The 22,322-nt window shown below is 37.7% G+C and overlaps 1 protein-coding gene across 1 annotated transcript in view; it reads right to left on the minus strand.

Moving 5' to 3' along the window:
- LOC310908217 (V-type proton ATPase subunit S1-like) overlaps positions 1–22,321 on the minus strand; it is a 47,213-nt gene extending 24,892 nt beyond the window's left edge. Inside the window, exons 1-6 of the mRNA XM_083859032.1 lie at positions 22,130–22,321; positions 15,912–16,038; positions 15,744–15,812; positions 10,575–10,768; positions 9,497–9,540; positions 5,875–5,960 (exon numbers count right to left, since the gene is read on the minus strand). Of these exons, the coding sequence (XP_083715158.1) occupies positions 5,875–5,960; positions 9,497–9,540; positions 10,575–10,768; positions 15,744–15,812; positions 15,912–16,038; positions 22,130–22,242 (633 nt within the window). The 5' untranslated portion in view covers positions 22,243–22,321. The remainder of the gene's footprint in view (positions 1–5,874; positions 5,961–9,496; positions 9,541–10,574; positions 10,769–15,743; positions 15,813–15,911; positions 16,039–22,129) is intronic.
- Position 22,322: the final 1 nt, after the last annotated feature.

Here is a 22,322-nt window from a genome sequence, read left to right on the forward strand (position 1 = left end):
GCAGATTAAAACTTTTCATACTCCTTTCAGCTGGGGTGTACAACAATTCACCTGAAGATACTTCCAAGAGACACTTTTTAAGTGTCAAAAGTAACCACTCATGTGAGAGATTCCAATGTTACTTCTGGCTGTAAAAAGTTCCTATAACTCATACTGCTTGGCTCTGAGTGGTATCAAAAACTCAACACACAGAAACACCAACTAGAGCAGACAGCTTGTAGAATGAAGGAGTCTGAAGCTGATGGTAACTGAAGCTCTCTGAAAATGTGGAGACAGTACAGAAAATTTAAACAGCATTTCAAAGTGCATCTGTAAAAAGTGGAGTCAACAAAATGAGTATCAGCTGGAATGTAGCCATATATCTCCTTTTAGCAATATGTGATCCCTCAGGATTCAATCACACTGAGAAAAGATAACAACTATAAAACTGTCTTGCAGTTTCAGAAGAAAACTAGTAAAAACGTTACAGGGACACCTATGAGTGTCAGAAGGATGGGGACCTTGATGAGATTTATGATTTGGAGTATAGCTGTCTTTAAATCTTTGCAGCCTTTTTAACCTCTCCAATCGTAACAGGAAGGTAAAATTATGCATTACAACCAAAAGTCAAAAAGCTAACCAGAAGAAAGCAAAGTAGAGGAGTGACATTGATCAAACTCCTCAAGAACAGAGAAATTCATATATTCATGAGAACTCCTGATGAAAGAGTAGAACAAGGACTGCAGAGAGGTTTGGTTCTCATGAAGAAAAATAAGCTATCAAATGATTTTCAAAAGGAAGGAAAGTCTTGGCCAGATGCTCCTCATATCTTGAGATAAGTTTCTGTTTTTTAATAGAAAAAAATATGAGAAATGTTGAGTGAGAGTTGTCTGACTACACGTACATGTCAAGATCTAACCTAAGCATGATGGCTGCCTTTAAGGGCGAGTTTCATCTCATCCTGCAGCAGTCTCCTACAAAATAGCCAGAAGGTTCATATCCTAAAAACCGCTTGATTTTAAAGAGAATGCTGGTTGACTTCAGATATAGACATATAGATTTCACTTGCCCAGAATTAAGTGATACAAATCACTCCCTCAGCCAGAGAGATCCCAACTCAGCCAGACCTACAAGGCAACGCATTTCAAAGCATGAGCCACAAGACTCAGCAGTTGCCTTGTTGGAGGAAGGCAGCTCCTTTATGACATGGGGGGAAGAATCATCAACTGGTTAGTAAAACTATTTCAAGTAGGTCGCCAATAGTATCTCTTTCAAAGTCTTAATTCTGTCTTCCAGCTTCAAATCATAGAACCACAGAATGCCTTGAATTAAAAGGCACATTAAAGATCATCTAGTTCCAAGCCCCTTGCCATGGGCAGGGTCACCTTCCACTAGAGCAGGTTGCTATGGGTCTCATCCGGGCTGGTCTTGAACACTTCCAGGGATGGGGCATCAGCCTGTTTCAGGGCCCCACCACCCTCACAGTAAATAATTTCTTCTTAATATCAAATCTAAACCTACTCTCAGGTTAAAACCATTCCCCTTTTTCCTGTAACTACATGCTCTTGTAAAAAAGCCTTTCTCCAGCTTTCCCATAGGTTCCCTTCAGGTTCTGGAAGGCCAGCAATTAGTTCACCTTGAAGCTTTCTCTTCCCTAGGCTGAACAATCCCAATTCCCCCAGCCTTTCCCCATAGAGAAGAGATGCTCTAGCCCTCCAATCATGCTGAAACTGGAACAGAATAAGAACCAGTCCGAACAAATCTCCATCATGTACTGGGGTAATGAAATGATAATTATCATAACCTAAAGGCATGTGTCTGCACTGACTAAACTAAATAGCTCTTGTTCATCAAATCAGAAAAGATGCTCAATCATAGGTTAGTTTTGCTCATTAATTCACTTTCTGTGAGGCCAATACCAGTCTGGAATCTTTTCTAATAAGTGAATTTCTCACATCTATTTTTCTCTGCTTGTGGCAATAGGAGAACAAACGAATATAATATAGTGATGTTATTAAGCCATAAACAGCCCAAGAACAAGGAGGTAGAGCTTTTAGAAGAGAAGCATGTCAAAACTGCCATTTTTGGGGAGCTTCGTTTATAAAATTAGCTTAACTAGAAGGAGATTACCTTTTTTTTAAAGTGTAACTCCTCCTAAAGCTAAATTTCTTCATAACTGAGAATAAGGCCACTAGTGAATGCAAAATCTTCCATAGTGAATGACAGCTATATAGTTTACATGGTTCATTTGAAAATAATTCTCAAAATGATTAAAGCATTTTACTTCCTATATATATATATTGATCTTGGTTGTCACTGGGGAGTGATCCTGTAACATCTAGATCATGCAATATAGTCGTTATAGTTTAAGCAAAGGGAGTTAGTATTTTCACTTATGGTTATGAAACAGTTCATACCTTCCACAGTTCAAGCACAGCCAAAGATATGCAATACATACCAAGGAGAGGTTATATGCAAATATACAGCGTGATGAACCCTCAGAAGTACATTCTGCTCTGGCTTTTCTAGCTCTGTACAGAAGCTGATAACCTTGAATGCACTGAAATAACTCAAAGTTATTGTGAGGGGCCAAAAAATGCTTCAAATGCTTTTATAAAGTATTGAATTTATACAATTGAGAAAATTTAAATTGCTTATATTTTAAAAATGTATAACATCTTAAAATACATTGTTTTAATTATTTAAAAGTGCTTCAGCTGCTCAAACTAAGCTACTTTAATTTCAAAAGCCTATTGAAATATGCATAGATTTAAAGTATTTTTTAAATTGATAAAAAAATTCCTTCTCTTAGTTCCAAATTTTCATTAATTTAAAATATTTTTCATTCCAATTGTTCTAAATGCAATTTTCAGCTAGGAATGCTCATATGTTTTTGATTTCAAACAGTAAAGAGCCATAATAACAAAGTAAATTTTATTTTTATTTTGGATCTTTGTTAAAAAAAGAGATAGAAAAAAGGCAGATCACAAGTTCTGGACAACTCTCCTTTGCCACAAAAACACTACACAGAACATGAATGTGAGCTTGCCTCCTCATGCTACTGTTTTTTTTTTAATAAGTTTGGTCTCCAAAATCCAATCTCTGGAAGTTAATTTTGCAGGGTGAAGAAAATTCTCATTTTTCTTCAGTAGTATTAGCCTTTGCCCCAGAGCCTGAAGGGACTATTGTAATCACCTTGTTGGATTAGTCAGAGGTTAAAAAAAAACATACTACTTTTGAATGAACACAGAACACCTTTGAGGGGCTCATCCACTACTGGCTTAAAGAACATTTATGAAATCCATTTAAGTGGCTTTTTACTCTTCTTTTGGATAAGATAAAGGGACTTCTCTCTACAACCACTGAACACAAGTTTTCTAGGTTTTATTCTTGTAATAAGAAGAGCAGTGCATTTTTGATTGTGCCACTTCCTGAAAACCTTCCAGCCTCTCAAGATCCTGTTGGAATTTCTCACACTAGATCTAGACAATCACACAAATGCCTTTCACATTGCCTAAACCAAGGAAAGGTAGGTGAAATGTTCTACAAGCAACTGGATGGTGTTTCATGTTCCCTAGCCCTTGTTCTTGTGGGAGTCTTTAACTTGCCAGATGTCTGCTGGCAACTCACCACAGTGAAGAGGCAGTCTAAGAGGTTCCTGGAGCATGAGGAAGATAAATTCCTGACACATCTGGGGAGTGACTCTACCAGAGACTGTGCCCTGCTAGACCTGCTGTTTATGAACAGAGAAGGGCTGGTGGGAGATGGGGTGGTCGGAGACTGCCTTGGGCATAATGATCCCAAAGTTATAGAGTTTACAATTCTCAGTGAAGTGAGGAAGGGGGTCAATAAAATCTCTACCTTGGACAGTCCTTAATAATAAAGGAGTCCAGGAGAGCTAGACGTATTTCAAGAAAGAAATCTTAAAAGCACAGAAGTAGGCCATCCCCCATGTGCCAGAAGATGAGCTGATGGGGGAAGAAGACTGGCGTGGCTGAACAGGGAACTCTCACCGGAAATCAGACAAAAAAAAAAAAAAAAAAAAAAAAAAAAAAAAAAAAAAAAAAAGAGTTGATGACCTTTCCAAGAAGGGGCAGGCAACTCAGGGAGAGTACAAGGGTGTCATTAGGTCATGTAGAGAGAAAATTAGAGAAGTTTAAAACTCAGTTAGAACTCAATGTGGCAACTGCTGTGAGAGATAATAAAGAAAGTTTTTATAAATAAATTAACAAGAAAAGGAGAACTAAGGAAATTCTCTATCCTTGGATGTGGGGAAGGGGGGAACATTGTAACCAAGGACCAGGAAAAGGCTGAGATACTTGTACTTTCTTTGCCTCAGCCTTTAACTGGTTCTCCTCAGGGTAACGCCCCCTGAGCTGGTATACAGGGTCTGGGAGCAGAGCAGAACCCCTGCAATCCAAGAGGAAGCAGCTGGTGATACACTGTGCCACTTGGACACTCACGAGTCTGGGTGAGTACAAAGGCCCTGTTGGTGCTGGTGACAGCAGCTGAACATGATCCAGTGTGTGCCCAGGTGGCCAAGAAGGCCAATGCCATCCTGGCCTGTGTCAGCAATAGTGTGGCCAGCAGAACCAGAGCAGGGATTGTTCCCCTGCACTCAGCACTGGTGACGGCACACCCCAAGCTCTGTGTACAGTTCTGGGCCCCTCCCTACAAGAAAGACATTGAGGGGCTGGAGCAAGTCCAGAGAAGGGCAACAGAGCTGGGGAAGGGTCTGGAGAGTGAGTTGTATAAGGAGTGGCTGAAGGAGTCGGGATGTTCAGCCAGGAGAGGAGGAGGGAGACCTTAGCATTTTCCAGCTCCCTGAAATGAGGCTGTAGCCAGGTTGGGTTCAGCCTCTTCTTCCAGACAACTAGCAACAGGACAGATGAAATGGCCTCAAGCTGCACCAGAGGTGGTTCAGGTGAATTTCTTCCCTGAAATTCAGGGTGAAATGAATGAAAGGGTTGCCAAGCATTGAAACAGACTGTCCAGGAAGGTGGTGGAGTCACCATCCCTGGAAGTGCTTAAGAAATTACTGGATGTGGCACTTAGTGCTACGGTTTAGTTGACACGGTGGATCAAAGGTTTAATGATCTTGGAGGTCTTTTCCAACCTTAATGATTCTATGATTCCATTATTATATTAGGAGCTCAAATTGTGTTACCTCTGAAACAGGTCGGCATGTTTCTTTCAAATTGCATTTTTTAGGATTCAGCCCATCCTTCAAACATTTCTCTTCTTAATGGGAACTTTTTTTTCTCAAGGCAGGACTGTCTTCCATTTATTCACATTAAAATTAAAAATTTGATATTTTAGTGCAACCTCATGTATGTCATACAAAAAGATAACTCTGCATAAATAACTATCCGGCATTGTTACTTACTGTTAATGTGATATGATGTGATCTATAAATTATATTTTGACTATCAGCAAGGGTGAAAACTTTACCTTGCAGTTGTAAATACTAAGTATTGATTAAAAGAAATTAAACCAATTAATTTTTAAATGGATACTTTAGTGGCCTTCAGTTAATTAATAACACTCTGTCTACACTAACCAGCCACACTAGGAAGCTTGGTAATGTTCCACACAGAACTCACTACAAAACCACTAGAGTTAAACAAGCAAAAAAAATTAATTTAAAGTTCTTAAAAATAGCAATAAGTTCTACCGACAAAGGCAGATTAATAGTTTCTAGAACAGTAAAACTTCAATAGTTGTGTGATATAGCTATCATATATGAAAATTCATGCAATCATTTCTGGTCAAAACCTCATATAATATAGATTGCTTGTCTGTATAATCCTGAAAATCATCTAGAGGGTTCTTCTGTAAATATTGAGCTATTGGATGATAAAAATCTGACAGTTCTAGGCACTGAAGATTACTCACCCTTGAAGGTCTCAGTGCAGTATAAATTACTGAAAAATGAATCCCTCGTTCCTGCAGCTCCATGGTCACTCTTCCAATTATTTTGTCTGTAAATAGAATCATGTATAATTCAACAAATTCTGTAAGCTGCAAAAGCTAAAATCCTACAGTAGTTAGAGAAGTAATGAGCTAGATGTTTAAGTTTATTCAGTTTGTTTAAGCAACTTAAGTGCTCATTTTATCTAGGTCTAAATGGGATAAGACACACTCAGTGTCTTGAAAAATACACAATATCAATGAGATAATATAAAAAAATACAACCTTTCAGAAAAAGGGGAGATTTTGAAACTGAAAAGTAAAATCACAGAAAATATACCCAAAAGTTTGAACTTTGGGCAATTAGGAGCAGGAGCAGAAGAAATCACTTAAAAGAGGAAATCAGGATGCTCTGTCAGTCAAGTGTTAGTCAAGTGATCAGTTAACAAATAAATAATAAAAATTAAGCAATATTGTTCAGTGAATTACAAAATACACGTAACTACCACTGAGAAACAACACTCGAAACATGGTGTTTAGTGTGGGGCATGATATGTATAATACTGGGAGCAATATTTCTTTTCTCTTCTGTGGATTTAAAGCCTGCTTCTGCACCCTCAACAGGACACAGAAAATTCTCTTGTTCATTGGAGGCCAAAGGAGAAATATTGTGGAATATTTCTGAAAAAGGAAGAGAGGACCTTTCAAAGAGGTCCAAATATACCTCCACAAAAGATCCTCCTCTAGTTCTGAAACCACAGGCAGTTGCAATAAATACTTACAACTGATAAATGTTTTCAATATTTATGCTGAAACATAAACATCTGTTTATAAGGAGCACAATAGTTGTGACTCATTATTAGTGTTGCTATTGGGACTGCTTGAAAAGCAGGCAAGCAGACTCACATTTACTGTTTCAGTGCCTTCCCACTTCTTATTCATGTATCAGCCTGGTGGATGGATATTTTATAACCTGGACATACCAACTTCTTAGATTTTGAGGTTCTGCTTTACAGAAATTGTATTTTATTTGCATGTGCTGAAATTAACAGTTTATATTATTATCCTCTTTAATCACTTCTATTTATCGTAACTATGGCATCATGGCTGAGTAAAACATAGGGATTTTGTAAGAATTCAAGCATTGCCTTTTCTGTAGGGTTTCAACTGAACTGATTTCCTCATATCTGTCAAGAATCATAGCTATGTAAATTTGCCTTCTAAAAATTATTGCTAAGAGAATCTACTACAAGAAATATATTTGCTCAGAAAAACAACTGCCTAAAAACTACTGCCATAATTACATTGGTTGTGGAGATACAAGGCATTATATAATGTAGATTTTGTATTCTGGAATCACAGATTTTGGAAATTCTCTTCAGCTCTAGAAAAAATTTGCAGAACAAAAAAAAATATGCATAAAAATGTAGAAATTGACTTTGGGCTTTCTTTCATTAAAGCAACCAATAGCTTTCTGAAATAACATGTTATTTGTATTTCCCTTCAGAAAGGAGCTACATGTAACTATAGTTACCAGTTACATCTATAACTCTTCCCTTTAAGAAGATTCTAGAGGCAGTTCCTTCATCTGGAGAAGCTGCTGTGGGCATACTTATAACAATAGAGCTGATATTAATCTCTTGTTTGTCTGTGATCAGAACTCTACCTTTCTTAAGAAGTATTTTCAAATTCTTCAAAGAAAAGAGCTCAGACTGTTCACTATGTTTTAGAGCACCTAAATTAGGTGCCTACATGGGAAAAATAGTGCAGATTCTGCTCTTGGCCAAGCAAAGTGGCACATCTTCCCTAATCCACACACCTTCTTTCCAATTAAATCTAGTTGATACTAACCAAAAAGTTAGCATAGCCTTTTCTTCCATCCTCCCACAGATCACCTCTTAACTTTGCTTTCCCAAAACAAAGTGGTCTGAGACAGCAGTTGCATGAGTCTACAGTGTGCCCTGGCAGCCAGAAGAGCCACCCGTGTCTTGGGGTGCATCAGGCACAGCATCACAGCTGGGAAAGGGAGGGGACTGTCCCCTCTGCTCTGCACTGGGGTGGCTTCACCTCAAGTGCTGGGAGCAATTTTAGGTGCCACAAAATAAGGATATAAAGCTATTAAGGGAGTGTCTGAAGGAAAGCAATGGGATGGTGAAGAGTCTGAAGGGGGAAGGGAACCTTATGAGGAGCAGCTGAGGTCACTTGGTCTGTTCAGCCTGGAGGAGACTGAGGGGAGACCTCACTGCAGCTGCAACTTCCTCATGAGGGGAGAGAAGGGGCAGATGCTGCTGATTTCACCACTCATGACCAGTGACAGGACTCCAGGAAATTGCATGAAACTCAGTCAGTGGAGGTTTAGGCTGGATAGCAGGAAAAGGTTTTCTACCCAGAGCACTGCAACAGGTAGTGGAGAGAAGTGGCAGAGGATCAAACTTGACAGAGCTCAAGAAGCATTTGGAGAACACTGTCAGGCACATGATATGATTCTTGGGGTACCCTGTTCAGGGCCAGGATGGGCTCATTAATCCCAATGGGTCGCTTCCAACTCAGCATATCCTATGACGCTATGATTCTAGGGCTTGGGAAGCTTATTCTTGAACCCATGCAGCCGATGAAAGAAATGTCCCATAATGAAAAAGCCACTGTTTAGCCAAGACCAACATTAAGCCAAGGGTCAACTATCCAGTATGCTCTAAGGACAAGAAAAGAGCACAAAATAACTCCTCTGCAATTCAGAAATGAAAACACAACTGCTTGTTTTAGTATAAAACCTACTAGTTTTGTGCAAAAACAAACAGAAAAGGATATACGACTGATTTCAGTACTAAAGTATTTTTCCTTGATTTTCAAATCTGCTTCTGATTTTACAGCCCCAGTTCTGAGCAGAAACAGTCACAGCCACTAAGAACACTGTTTAATTATCAGCCCATTACACTGTAAACCCCCAAAACTACCATTTCATTGATTTGCACACTTTATAATTTGATTACTAATTTAGATTAGTTAGTGAAAGCTCTGCAATGAGATGCCTCTCACTGCCATTTTTATGTATGGCACCATGCTTTCAACCAGATGCTAGGCAAGAAAAAAGTTTTATAGTATTATATTGAGAGATTTTTTTCACGACTTTCACAACTAGTGTTTAATACACTGCAAAACTAATAAAAGACTGATATCAAAGGCAAAGAAGGCCATCAGTATTGTTTTATAAAGATTAGAAAAACATTTCCTATTCATGCAGACACCCTTTGTTGAGACCAAGGCTTTGGAATTGCCAGCTGAGCCTGGCACCTCCAGTGTCAGTGTGCAAGGTGAGATTAAAAGAGGCAGCTCAAGTTGCACAGACATGTAGGGCTTGGGCTCAGAGCATGAAGCAGACGTGAATTTATCAGGCTTACATTTCATGTCACAAGCTGTATCCAGGTGGATTTTTAATCAGATACCTAGTGTCTAAGACAACCACAGCTTATAAATACTGTAGAACGGGAGTGGGATAAAAGCCTTTAAATAGTAGTAGCATAGCAAAGATAAGAACTAGAGAATACAACCTGCTCAAGTGAAAACACAAATTATGAAATGTTAGTTATGTCTAGGTAATATTACTTACCATTTTCAGCAATTGCTTCCAGGGTGGAAATCTCTTTTAAATCACTAGAGAAAAAGAGGGAGAAAAATAATTTAAAATCTTTCCTAGGCAAGAATGATGTGAATCAGAAATATATAAAGATACTGATTGATAAAAGGATTACTGTCAGTCCCTCTGTTATTCTTTCATCTCCTCCTAATGACCCTTTTCTTCTACAAAGCCATTAAAAAAATGTAAGGACCACATCTTCAGCTGATTCTTAAACCCTTCAAATTTCCTAGGCAGCAGAGAAGCCATACTACTGACAGTATTTTGATCAGTCTCTGGGAAGCTTTTTTTCATTTGGTGTTGGCCCCTTGTTTAACATTTGTACAGGAGCTCTTTAAAATAGTTATCATACCTCTTTTTGTGCAGTAACACGACAGCTAGAATTGAATTTGTTTGGGACACATTGATATCTGCACCTAATACTATCTTACCAAGTAACAAGCTGGGAAGACGAATAAGCAGAAGAAGCTCAGCAGCCATGCCTTATATTTTCTAAATATACATTCTCCTGAAGGAACAGTCTCTCCCTATCTCTGTTAGATCACAGCCCTTATAGAGCTGGAAACATGAAGAATTATAGCCCTTTTCTTCCTTCCATAGTGATGAAAAGTCTGGCTCTTTTTTAGCTTCAGGTTTGTCTGTATGTTTATTTGCTTGCTTATTTATCCTGCCAATATTTTTGACCCCTGGAATGCCTTCTAGCAATTAATTCTGCAGGTTAATCACATGTCGAGTAAAATAATTGCGCCTTTCTGCTAAAAAAGTGTGTTGCCATTTAGTTTTATTAGCTGCCCCTTTGTTCTCATATAATGAGGCAGACAAAATAGGAATGCCTGACTGCCTTTCTCAACATAATTCATCTATTACACCTGGTAAGCTCATCAGAGGACTTTGAAAAACACTGAACTCATCCTTGTAAAAGAAACAATTTTGATAGCCCTACTTTTTGAATAGCTTCTACTTTTTGAATTTCCTGAATACAACTGACATTTTCAAAAGCTCAAAAAATCATACAGACAATGGGTCAGTTCTGTTTGTGATAAGCTCCTACCTGGAAAGTGGCTGTAGCTGAACCACCAGTAAGTTTGGGTTAGATGCATTCACCTCCAGCTGAGAGATATTGAGATTAGTTAAATTCATTAACTTCCAATCTCCTGATTCTTGAAGATCACTTACAAGATACCTGGTAGCCTTGCAGTCAACAGCTGGCAAAACTAAAGATGAAGGAGAAGACTGAAGAATTTCCTGTAATAAATTTATGAGAAGTTTATTTACTCAGTTAATATTTAGCTGCTTAATAATTAAATGCAACATTTTATATTTTTTTTAATCTATCCTTAATTTAGTATTTAAGGTGAGGAGCCTCCACAGTAAACAGCACATGAATTCTCACCAGCCTGATGGCTTACAGGCTCCTGAACTTTCTTGCAGCAAGCTTAAAGCACTCAGTAACACCAAGTTTTTACTGCCTTTTCCACATGTGTGGTGGAAGAGGAGAGAAAAACTATAGAGAAGTTCTTCAGCTAAGAGTGCAGTGGTTCTTTCTAATTGCTCACATCTTCCTTCCTAGGCAAAGGTATTATAGGTATTTTCACATTTCTATAGAGGCTTATAAGGGAGGATCATGCAGCATTGTCTGATTCGCCAGACCGATAGAAAAGTAGCTGCAGAAATTAAAATAGAGCAGAAACCACTGATCTTGTGTACACGTCTTTGAGTAGTGTTGTTAGTACCGCCTGCAAGAAAAAGATGAAACATTACATTTTGATTTGTTTACAGGTTTGAATTTGGACCTCAAATTCTGAGCAATTCAATGATTCTGTTTTATTTTTAATATTTTAATCCCTTGTCCCATAGCAGCAGCCAGAATGGCAACAGCCATTTCATCCAAGGATATATATTAAGCAGATTACTCATTTAATGTAGAATAAGATATAAAATGTATCATTACTGAGTAATATCTTAATTGTGCCTCTGCTCCTAACCAGTGCTGCACTGCCATCTGTCTCAGCTTCTAGCCACGGGCATTCAGCTGCTTTTCATCTGAAGGGTAGACACAGCTGGATATCAACTCCATAGCCTCAGGTAGGTAATCTGATCCCATCCTCTTTGTCCTTCTTGCCATTTGGCAATTGTGTACTTTTCTTTACCATACCCACATGTTGCTTTACACATTTTAGGATTTCAGCTACCATGCTTGTTCAAAACATGAAAACTCAAAAAGGGGTGGAGAATGAAGAGGATATTGAGAAATGCTTGATTTTGCATTCTGCTAAAGAAAACCATGTAGTAGCTAGGAACAGGAGAGGGACAAGGATAGAGAGGAAGGGAAAAAGGAGGAGAAGGTTTAATTTTAACTTTCCAATTCTTATGCATCCCATGAACTTTTACACTGTAGCCATGTCCTTCAAATGCATAAAGCATATGTATGCATAAAGCTGTAAGTTATAATTTTAATGAAAATTGATCTGATGTGCTTTACCTGATAAAGTGTGTTGCAGCTACAGGAAATATTGTTGAAAAAAACCTCCATGCTGTACTGTATAGTGGGAAACATGACACCTAATTATTTATTTTTTTTTCCTGAGGGTTACAGACAGATCCAAGGGACTGTCAAGAAGAAAACCTGAAGTCCAAGAATGGGAGGAAGCATTCCAAAGCATAAAATACAGACTATAATAATAACAAAGGACTGTACTGGGGAAAAGATTGATGTAGCTTTCACAAAAAAAGTTATTCCTAACAATTCTGCTGAAGATATCTGAAGGAGTCAATAGGCATGTACTCTAGAAAGTTCCAGATGGTACAGTCTACTTGGACCCACACAAGGCATTCGGCAAAGTCTTGAAGCAAAGACTACTTAAAAAACTAAGCTGCTTTGGAGAGAGAGAAGCAGTTTTCTCATGAAGGTAGCTAAAGAATAGATAAAGATTTAGCAAGCAAGGTGTATTAAAAAGTATCTGTTACTGCACTAGGGTCTGTTCTGTTTCATATGCTCCTAAACTATCTGATAAAAAGATAAATATTGAGTGAATGAAACTTGCTCATTATGCTGAATTTTTCAGGTTAGTAAAGGCAATGGCTGACTGATGAACTACAGAAGCAGCTTCTTGTACAACCTCTTGGGTAACTGAGTAACTGATAAGATTCAACGTAAATTAATTTTAGCACAGTACAGGGGGATAGAAAAACAAACCTAATTTTACATACACAGTAATAGGTAATAGACTCAGAACTGTGTTACCCTTCAGTAATGAAACCTTGAGAGTTACAACAGCTCTTTGAAAATGGTAATTCAGAGGCTGATAATGATCAGGATTGAAAAAAGATCAAATATTAATAGTATTTTAGAAAAGACTAGAGAACAAAACATCATCATGTCACTGAATAAATCTATGATGAACTTTTATCTTGATTATTATGCAGTTCTGTGTATGTTCCCTTGTCAAAAAATAATATAATAAAACTAAAAGGAAGGAAATAAAGACAATCAAAACTTTATTAGTACCTCTGTATCACACACTACTAAATAGGACTGCTCAGTCTATGACCACTGAGTGAGGATAGGATGGAGTTATCAGACTACAAGTGGCAATGACTTACAGTCATAATTATGTAGCTGCACAGCTGGCCACTAATTGGAGTGTGTTAATATACACTGAAGTTCTAAGGGGCTGAGCATTGTCTGGGGAAAGCCAAAGCTAATATTAAAGAAAAATATTTTGTAGAGTAAGTAACTGCTTGACAAAGAAGTTTCCCAAATGCTAATATTTGTATTTTATTATTTAATTTAGAAGTTGTTTGAAAGTCCAAGATAAATTATCTACCTATACGATTCCCTTTGTATTAACTGGAATAAAATTCTTTTTTTGCATGCAAACCCATTGACACCAAAAGCTCAGAGCAGCTGCTAATGCAGCTGAACAAATTAAATATCTGCAAATGTTTCTGGGATTTACAAGCTGACAACTCTTTTTCAAATAACATTTTCTTCTTGTAGAACACATACTGTTACATGCACTTATATGTTCCAAATGAAATCTCCAGGTTAGGTTTATGAATAAGTTTACATTTCTGAAGTTCATAAAGGAGGATGCTTGAGAGCAATGAAACATTTGTTATATCTTCACTGGTCAATTGTATAATATAGACTGTGTAGGTAAATTTTTTGTGATTATGCAACATCGAGGGTTCTGATTTCCCCAGTGAGAAAATTCAGACCCGACCTTCACTTTGTCCTGTGTTGTGTGAGTATTATTGCAATCTTTCATAGCATGATTAAGAATTGATTTCTTACCCAAAGTATCTCAAGTGGAATTCAGGTAATATGATAGCAACTGAGCAAATTTTTGTAGACTCTGTTATGTCCAATATGGACGACTATAAAGTTCCTTTTCTGGCCCTAAGAACTAAACCCTATGCAACAGATATTTTCAAAACTCTCTCTATGGGCACCTAGGTGAAAAAGAAGTATGTAGTTTATATATCTCATTTTCTCTCACTCACATTACAGCACCTCATCTCCATCAAACTACACTAGAAAAGCATTAAAATTGCCAAATCCAACAGAACAAATGTAGGAAGTGCTGGAATTAAGGTGAGCAATTTATAAAAATAAACTTTCCAGTTTTAAAGAAGTCATAATATGGAAAAATTTCTCAGCTCCATGACAGAGAGGGAACGGAGGCAAGGTCAGAAAAAAACCGAGTTGCTGACATTTATTCAGATTGTTAAACACTTGGGTATAATTCTTTGACTTACCAGATACAAAGAAAGATGTACTTACACATGACCTTTTTTAGCTGAGGACCTCCTCACCAGCCCTCACTAGGTCCCCAATCCCCTTGTATACCATCTGATTTCTAAACTCATCAGTCTCTGACCTTATCTCTACACTTTAAAGCCTCCAATCTCTATCTACAGTGATGATGGAGTCCTGGTTACGAGGCAAAATAAGAATGTTTTAAATACTTTGATATGCCTCTTATACATCCAGGGCCTACTTAAATAAGACCACTACATTATTAGGAACTTTCAATGCCATGTATTGCAATGCATGTCAAACAACTGAAATTAAACCAGTTTTGTAGTCAGGCAGCAACAAAAATTTGCTCCAGACACAGCCTTGCAGAGATGTTAAACCCTGAGAAGATAAGGCATAGCAGAGAAGAACCAGTGTATCTGCCTGCAGACACAACCACTGATCTTTACAGTACAGATGATTATGACTCCTATTCATTCCTCAGAAAACCCATGTAGATACTCTGAATAATTGTTTCTCTTCCAGCATCAGTGTTAAAATGCTGTTGTATGACAAAGAGATGAATATCTCCAGTTCCAGTTGTACAAGGAAGATGTGGTGTTCTTAGTACAGATGTAGGGATAGGTATTATGTGAATATTTATGTATTTAATTACATATAGTGCTTGCTGTGTGGTGCTTGGGAATTTACACTTCCTTGTGTAAATTTACATTAGTAATATTACATTCATCCTGCACTGCCTCCAGGAATGTTTTTATGACTTCCAAGTGAACATTTTGTCTAATTACATTTCAATAAACTGTCATGTAAGTACAACCATAGAAGCTCTGCACAAAATCTATAAATCTTCTCACTGAGGACAGAATTTGAAGCTGTTGCCACACCCAGGAGGATTCCATCTTTAATTTTGTGCTAGAGTTTATTTCAAGTTAATCAACTAACATTATTTTTTTCATGAAGATTAAGGCAATTTAGCATCTAGTGATATATTAACTTAGCACAAATATAAAACAGTTAACTCCCTGAATGAGCTTCAATTTCTGTAAAAACAAAATAGGTATGAAAATCTAAAAATAAGAAAAAAGAATGATTGGTTCCTGTAAGTTATTTTCTTCCTGTGGCTTCAAAACAGAATTTTGGAATATTGTCCTGAAGTTTATATTGTTTTTTACAATAGAAAATCACAGCATATTAAAGAACAATTTTGTCAGTTATGATGAATTGTGAAAACTCAGTCTTTAAAAATATAATAGCTACAAATCACGTATCTGCAAATTCAGTTTATTTCCTTTAACAGGTCTCCTTAAACTGGAATAATCTCAATAATTTAAATAGGAAAACTTCTGCAATTCAGTGCCCTTTTCCCAGTTATTGTCTCTTTGGAGCTTTCTTACATCTTTATTTTTCTTTTTCTTTTTAAATACTGCACATAAAGAAATAAAAGAGATAAATGCTTGCCTGAACATTTTGAAACAGATTCTTGTTGCCATAGGATTCACTGAAGTATGTGAAATCATCTATGCTAAGCTGAAAAACAAAGAGAGTAGGTTGGTGAGAAGGAGCCATGGCATCTCATTTAAGTAGAGACTCAGTACTGGTGAGAAAAAAAAAAAAAGATTTACGTACCCTGTCTTGCAGGAATAAGACGAGGTTTCTGGAGTTCTGGGTAAGAAGAGGTTGCAAAAGTACCGTCAGCTCCTGTGCTGAGACAACTTGTCCTTCATGCACAGCAGTGTCTGGATTCCACTGTGATCTACAAACGAATAATTCCTTTTTCTATAAAATTTGCTGCCAAGGAAGACACCTCTTCTTTCTTTAAATACACAGCAGCAGGTAATGAAATCATCATCTTTCATTTAAGATCAGCTTTGCAGTACAATTTACGCTCATTCTACCCAAGAGAAAATGAACCTGTCCATTTATGCCTGTATCAAATTGACTGTATTAAAGCAAGAATGAATAGGGGTAATCTCTCTCTCTATTTTCTTGTTTGTGTACAACAATAGAGTTGCATCTCTCCAAAAAAAAGTTACCTACTAAGTGCAATGAAGAAGAATGCCTTAGAAACATTCAGAGAGAATTCCCAGACTGCATCCCAACTCCCAAAACACTTTGCAGTGCTGACAGATGGAGGTCAAGAGGAGTAGAACTCAGACTAGATCACAAGTTGTCATAAACTAGTATATCTTTCATAAAACTTTTGTTAGTAGAAGTGTCTTTCAGTGCTATTGTAAATAGGTTCTCTCCTGAGGTTTCCATGATGAAGGAACCATGCTACAGAAGCCACTCAGAAAAGCCACCTTTCCAGCAGCAGGAGCTCTTCTGAATGCAATGACCCAAGGCTTACAACTTTTGCCAACCTGTCACTATGAGGACTGGACAGAGAAACAACTCATCCTATTTAGTTTTGCTGCTACAGAAAACAGGCAAAACGAGAGGTGGCACTACTCTTTCAACAAACACCTCATTAGGATTTTAACAGTATGCAACACAGATCTATAGGGAAGAAACATTTTAGGAACATTTTTCTCCTAGGTGTTTTGACTAATGAAAACTGTCTGCGGGAAACCATGAACTTGATGCATAATTTTCCATCTTTACCCAAGTACACATCAAGTGCTAAAACTGGAGAAAACAGGTATTCCAGACACTCTAACTGGTTCTAATTAAAATGACTCAAATATAAGCAATTGTTGAGTACTCTAGCATTAGTAAAAACTGATAAAAAATATGATTGCAATTTGATCAAGTGGGGATAAAAGTTACATTTTCTAACCCAAAGCAAATTGTGAATGACCGTTGCACAGCGAGCTTTTATGAACGAGAACAACCTCTGCAGTTCTTTAAGATGGAGGCAGAACAGGGTTAATGAACACATAGGTGGGGTTCAATGTTGTTTCTTGGATAAAGAAAATCTAAATTGCACTCCTCCCTGTAATTCCAAAGAAGACTGCTGAAAGTGAATTGAAAGTGTCAAATTGCACCCATGACAGAGAGAAAACCAGCACAGTCCTGCAGCATCAGATGATACCTACCTCACTTCACACTCTGGGGTTTGAGAGAGCATTAGAGCAAACTCTCTATGTGGAAGACTCCTCCAAGACAACATCCTGGAGATGTGAAAATTAAATTCTAGTAGAACTTTTGCCTGTCACTTTACAAGCTTTAGAATTAAATCTTGCTGAGATGATGGAAATGTTTTTTATTGGTTGAAATTATCTGATATTTTCTTAGGTTTACTCAGCATCTTCACTTTGTTAATTTGTGCTTGGAAATCCACATTAACTTATATCTATGAACATAAACAACTGAAAAATTGTAACAGGTATGCCTCAACTTTTCAGAGCAAACAAACCTCACAATTTCAAAAATTAAGTATAATCTTTTAAATGAATATATTTGAAAACACAGAAAGTCCCAAAGATTCTTAATGACTCTTCAGGAACTAACTTTCATACTGACTTTGTGCCTTGCGTGGCCACATCAAAACACTAATGATATTAAAGAAAAAGCAGACAGATTAATCTAAAGAGATTATAAAAAATGGCTTGTGTGAAAGAAAATGACACTATATCTTGGTATATTTATTTCAAAAATAACTAAAATCCATTTCATACCTAATCTTAGAAAAAAAAATTGAAGCTTTTGAGAGCTTTGGGGACTTGCAATTAAGAATAAAAGGTAACAGAAAGCACATCAAACAAAACAAAATTATTTGCAGCAGCACAATGGTAAAGGCTTTTGCTGTGAACTCAAAACCTCAGAAGTTTAATGATCCTCTTTTAAAGCATACTTGCTTCTAAGAAATTCCTTGTTCCTTGAAGCAGTTCTTGTTAGCTATCTAACCTTGAAAACACCTTTTGTGAGACTTTAACTTTCAAGCAGTCAACTTTAGTAACTTCATCATCACAAAAAAACCTACATCAGTTGGTTAATAATTTTATTAAAATGCAGCATTTGCCTAATACTTATATTCACAATAGAAGCATGCATTTAATTCGCTTCTTTTTAACCCTTTACTCAGCACTATGCATGGCAGTAGGGAAGGCTACATCCTTCACTGAGGGGGTTGTTGCTGTCTCCTTGGGACAACATTCTCAGCATGGTTCAGACAGGAAACAGAACCATAGAAACATTTAGGCTGGAAAAGACCTCTAAAATCAAGTCCAACTGTCAATCCAGCACTGCCATGTCCACCACCATGTGCCTAAGTGCAACACCCACGTGTATTTAGAATATTTCCAGCTGACTCAACCACTTCCCTGTTCCAATGCCTGACCACACTTGCAGTGAAGAATTTTTTCCTAATATCCAAGCCAAACTTCCCCTAGTGCAAACTTCCCCTGTTTCCTCTTATCCAATCACTTCCTAGTTGGGAGAAGAGACCAACCCCCTATCTGTTCCAACCCCCACCTGGCTACAGCTTCCCTTCAGGGAGTTAGAGAGATCAATAAGGTTTCCCCTAAGCCTCCTTTTCTCCAGGCTTAACACCCCCATGTCCCTCAGCCACTCCTCACAAGACTTGTGCTCCAGCCCCCCACCAGCTTCCTGGCCTGGTCAGTAGCATTTACTGGGTGCTTTACTGTGAACTGCATGGGGAAATGGAGATCTGAGAGTGCCAAGGGGTTGTGGATACAGAAACAATGTGCTTCCCTGAACGCAGCCAAGCAGCTCATCCCGCTGAACTCCTCACCCTAGTGACAGATGACATGGTGTGAAACCGGCAGCAGGTCAACACACATATTGATTGCTATTATTGATTGCTCAGATAAAATCTTGTGTCCAAAGACACACAAAGCCTTGTAAAGTTAGCCACATGCAAGTGCATTAGAGTCCCCACCACAGCACCATCATGGCTCAAAATGACAATCATCTCTTCTCATGTATTCACTTTAATGTGTGTGCAGGAGCACATAGGTTTAAGGAATCCTAAAGAAGCTATAAGTTTGAGGAAACTTAAAACTCAATTGTTCTCTCTTTTCTCCAACAGTCAAACAATGCCCTAAAGGAAGTGAGGAAAGCAAGCTTAGATTGATATTTTTCTTCTTTCTTATACCTCACTGCTCTGACATGACAACATTATGTTCTTTCCTGAACAGTATTCTTTCTGGGATTTGAGCAATTAGGTTGATGGAAGCATAGATTTCAAGATTTCCTGCATCTGGACCCGCCAGAAGGGCTGATGAGAAGATAACAAGACTTTTAGCAGTCTAACTCATGACCTTACATTTTTGCTTTGTAGCTGGATTCAGAACTCTTTCACACAAGTTAATTCTTATCAGTTGTCTCCATCAGTCACCTTGTGATTAGCATCTAAGAACCCATGTGATTCCCTGCCCAGCGGCAGTAAAACAGCATTCATGCTGGCACACAGCGTCTCCATAGGCATCCAATAAAATTATTGCTAAAAAAAAATTCGTTTTATGTTAGGATTTGCCAGAAAAGGATTATTTTCCCTATATTGCCATAGCATTAAAAAAAGGGAAGTAATATATTTTAAAAGACTGTAGGCAAGAGTCATTCCTAAAACAAACACATGAGGGGGCAATCACAAAAGCTAATTTTAATGAATTTATTTGCCCAAACTTCTTTTCTTTATCTGTGGAGGGAAAGAAATTCTTCTTAATATTGTTTCAAAATGGCCAAATCAAATTTCTTCTGTGTATCATATGCAAGAAGATCCTCTTAACCTTCCATGCTTCAAAAACTCAACCAGGGAATATTAGTTTAAAGGCTGATTTATAATAAAGGTCAAATTTTCCACGCCAAAGTTATTTGAAGAATATCCAAAGATATATTCTTTTGTGAAAAATGGGACAGTGTGACATACTGAGTAATTCCCTAGTTGAAGGGAGAAAGAATGTTGTTTTTAAAAAAACCTGTTTCTCCAAGTAGGGATCTTCATTTTTCCTTCTAGAGAAAAGAGGTGTTTGATTTACTAATGTCTCTGTGAGAACTAATATCACACTTCCCTTTGCTTTGTGCACTGCATGTGCTTGTCAGCTGCAGGTTTCACCTCTATCTGGCTTCTAACATTATCTTTAATAGAATGATTATAGTACAGTAATAATGCATAAAAGACACTTTAAAGTTTTACATTCTCTAATACAGCTGCCCTGACATATGGCTTGACAAACACTGGCTACTTCTAAACTAGAAAAAAAATGTAGTATCCTTCAATTATACAATATAAAATTCTAACAGGTCATCTGGGTGAGGATGATGGAATAGATCAGTGAACCACAACTTCTGTTGATTAATGAATCATTAAACTTTTTTACTGGTGGGACATGTTCCTACAAAAGGAACAGATATACAGAGATATCCATAATTACTGCAATTCTGTAGTTAACTTTCCTAAGACTCTTAACAGTAATTTCCAAATTTCATAGGCCTGTGGATCACACACTGCAAACATCGCTGTGAAGTACCAAGATGTAAAGCACAGTTAGGGGTTAGCAACAGAAAGTTGTTGTTAGTGTTACTTTATTTTATAAAATAAGGAAAAACTCCTATTCAGTTGTTTCATAGACCTTCACCAGAACTAATTTTGACCCCACAAGAACTTCTCCTTTCAGAATGCAAGTGTCATGGTTGGAGGAACACTTCTTCCACACAAGGTTCTATGCCTGGAGACACAAACCTGTTTACCCAGTCCAGTATCCTGATCTTCTTGCTCTAGATTTGTATAAACCAGAAAAATCTGCAGTAGAACAAGCTGCTAATTGCATGTTGATGGAAATGTTGCTTTTATGACCAGATGGGATTAAGTGCTAAAGTCTTGTTTATATATACAGCGGGTATGTTTTTATATAAACCAGGATGTAGGACAAAGGAAGAACTGACCTTTTCTTAGATGCTTAGAATCACTTTGGAACTAAAACCAGTGCTTTCCAATACTTCCTTTGCTTTTAAATACACGGGTTAATACTCATATGAGTGCCTGTCATATAGTGGTGAAACACTAAGTATTTTGAATATAAAATTGCCTTGATGTTGAAACATTCTTTTTTTTTTTCATTTGGGGGAGGGAAAAAGCAAAAGCAATAAAATCAGTATTTTTCAAAACTTGCAGATTTCTATATGCAGAGTTTCAGGTTTTGGAAATCAATAAAAGATGAGTAAACATATGGCAAAGGTGGTAAATAAATGACCCATATTTTCCTGACAACTTTACATATCCAGTATCTACTCGAAGCTACTGCATTGCCCAACCTGCCATATTTCTGGAAACCCCAACTAATGGTACACAATCCTTAAAGTGAGCATGAATAAAACTCCTGGTTGGAAAGAAAGAGGTCTATCCCTAGTTCTTTCAAAACATCTTCAAAGTCCTATTTCATGAGTATATGTAAACCCCTGAATTCATGTATCTATGGATCTGTCAAGACTTTAATTTTTCTGACAACTGATGCATATACATACAGCAGTGTACTTAAGAACCTGTATTAAAAAGAACATTAAAGTGAAAAGTCAGGGTTCAGAAGCTAGGCTTTAAAAACAGCCACAGAGTTTTTGGTCAGCTCCTTTTTGTGTTACTGCCTCATGTTGTGGCTTTAGGTCACAACATCTCTAACGGTAGGTTCAAAGATGCTTTAGGGTGAATAAAGCACACCTACTTCAGATTTTTAGTTTACAGAATTTATTTACTTTTTTCTGCTCGGCTTGGAATGCTAAAATTATAAATAAAAATGGGTAAAATCTGTTGGCTAATTTGATGGCCAAGGTGCAAATTTATTTATTGCCTAGAGCTGATTTACCATATTCAATGGCACAATATATTCTGTGCACACACACACAGAGCAGGATCATTAGCAGGGCTACACTTGTACTCTATTTCTTACCTCTGAGTTGACCAAAGCAGCATCGGCACATGATCCAGTGAGAGAGCCGTCTGGAGCAGCACAGCGAGGGCGCACAGCAGCGGGGCTGGAGCGGCCGGGCAGAGCCGTGTCATGGCTCCGGGCAGTGCATACGGAACTGGCCAGCTGCAAAGGGAAAGCCCGAGCGTGTGCACAGCTGCACTTCCCGCTCGGG

The sequence above is a fragment of the Zosterops lateralis genome (assembly GCF_965231275.1).
Source record: "Zosterops lateralis genome assembly, chromosome: 4".
Lineage (NCBI taxonomy): Eukaryota > Metazoa > Chordata > Aves > Passeriformes > Zosteropidae > Zosterops > Zosterops lateralis.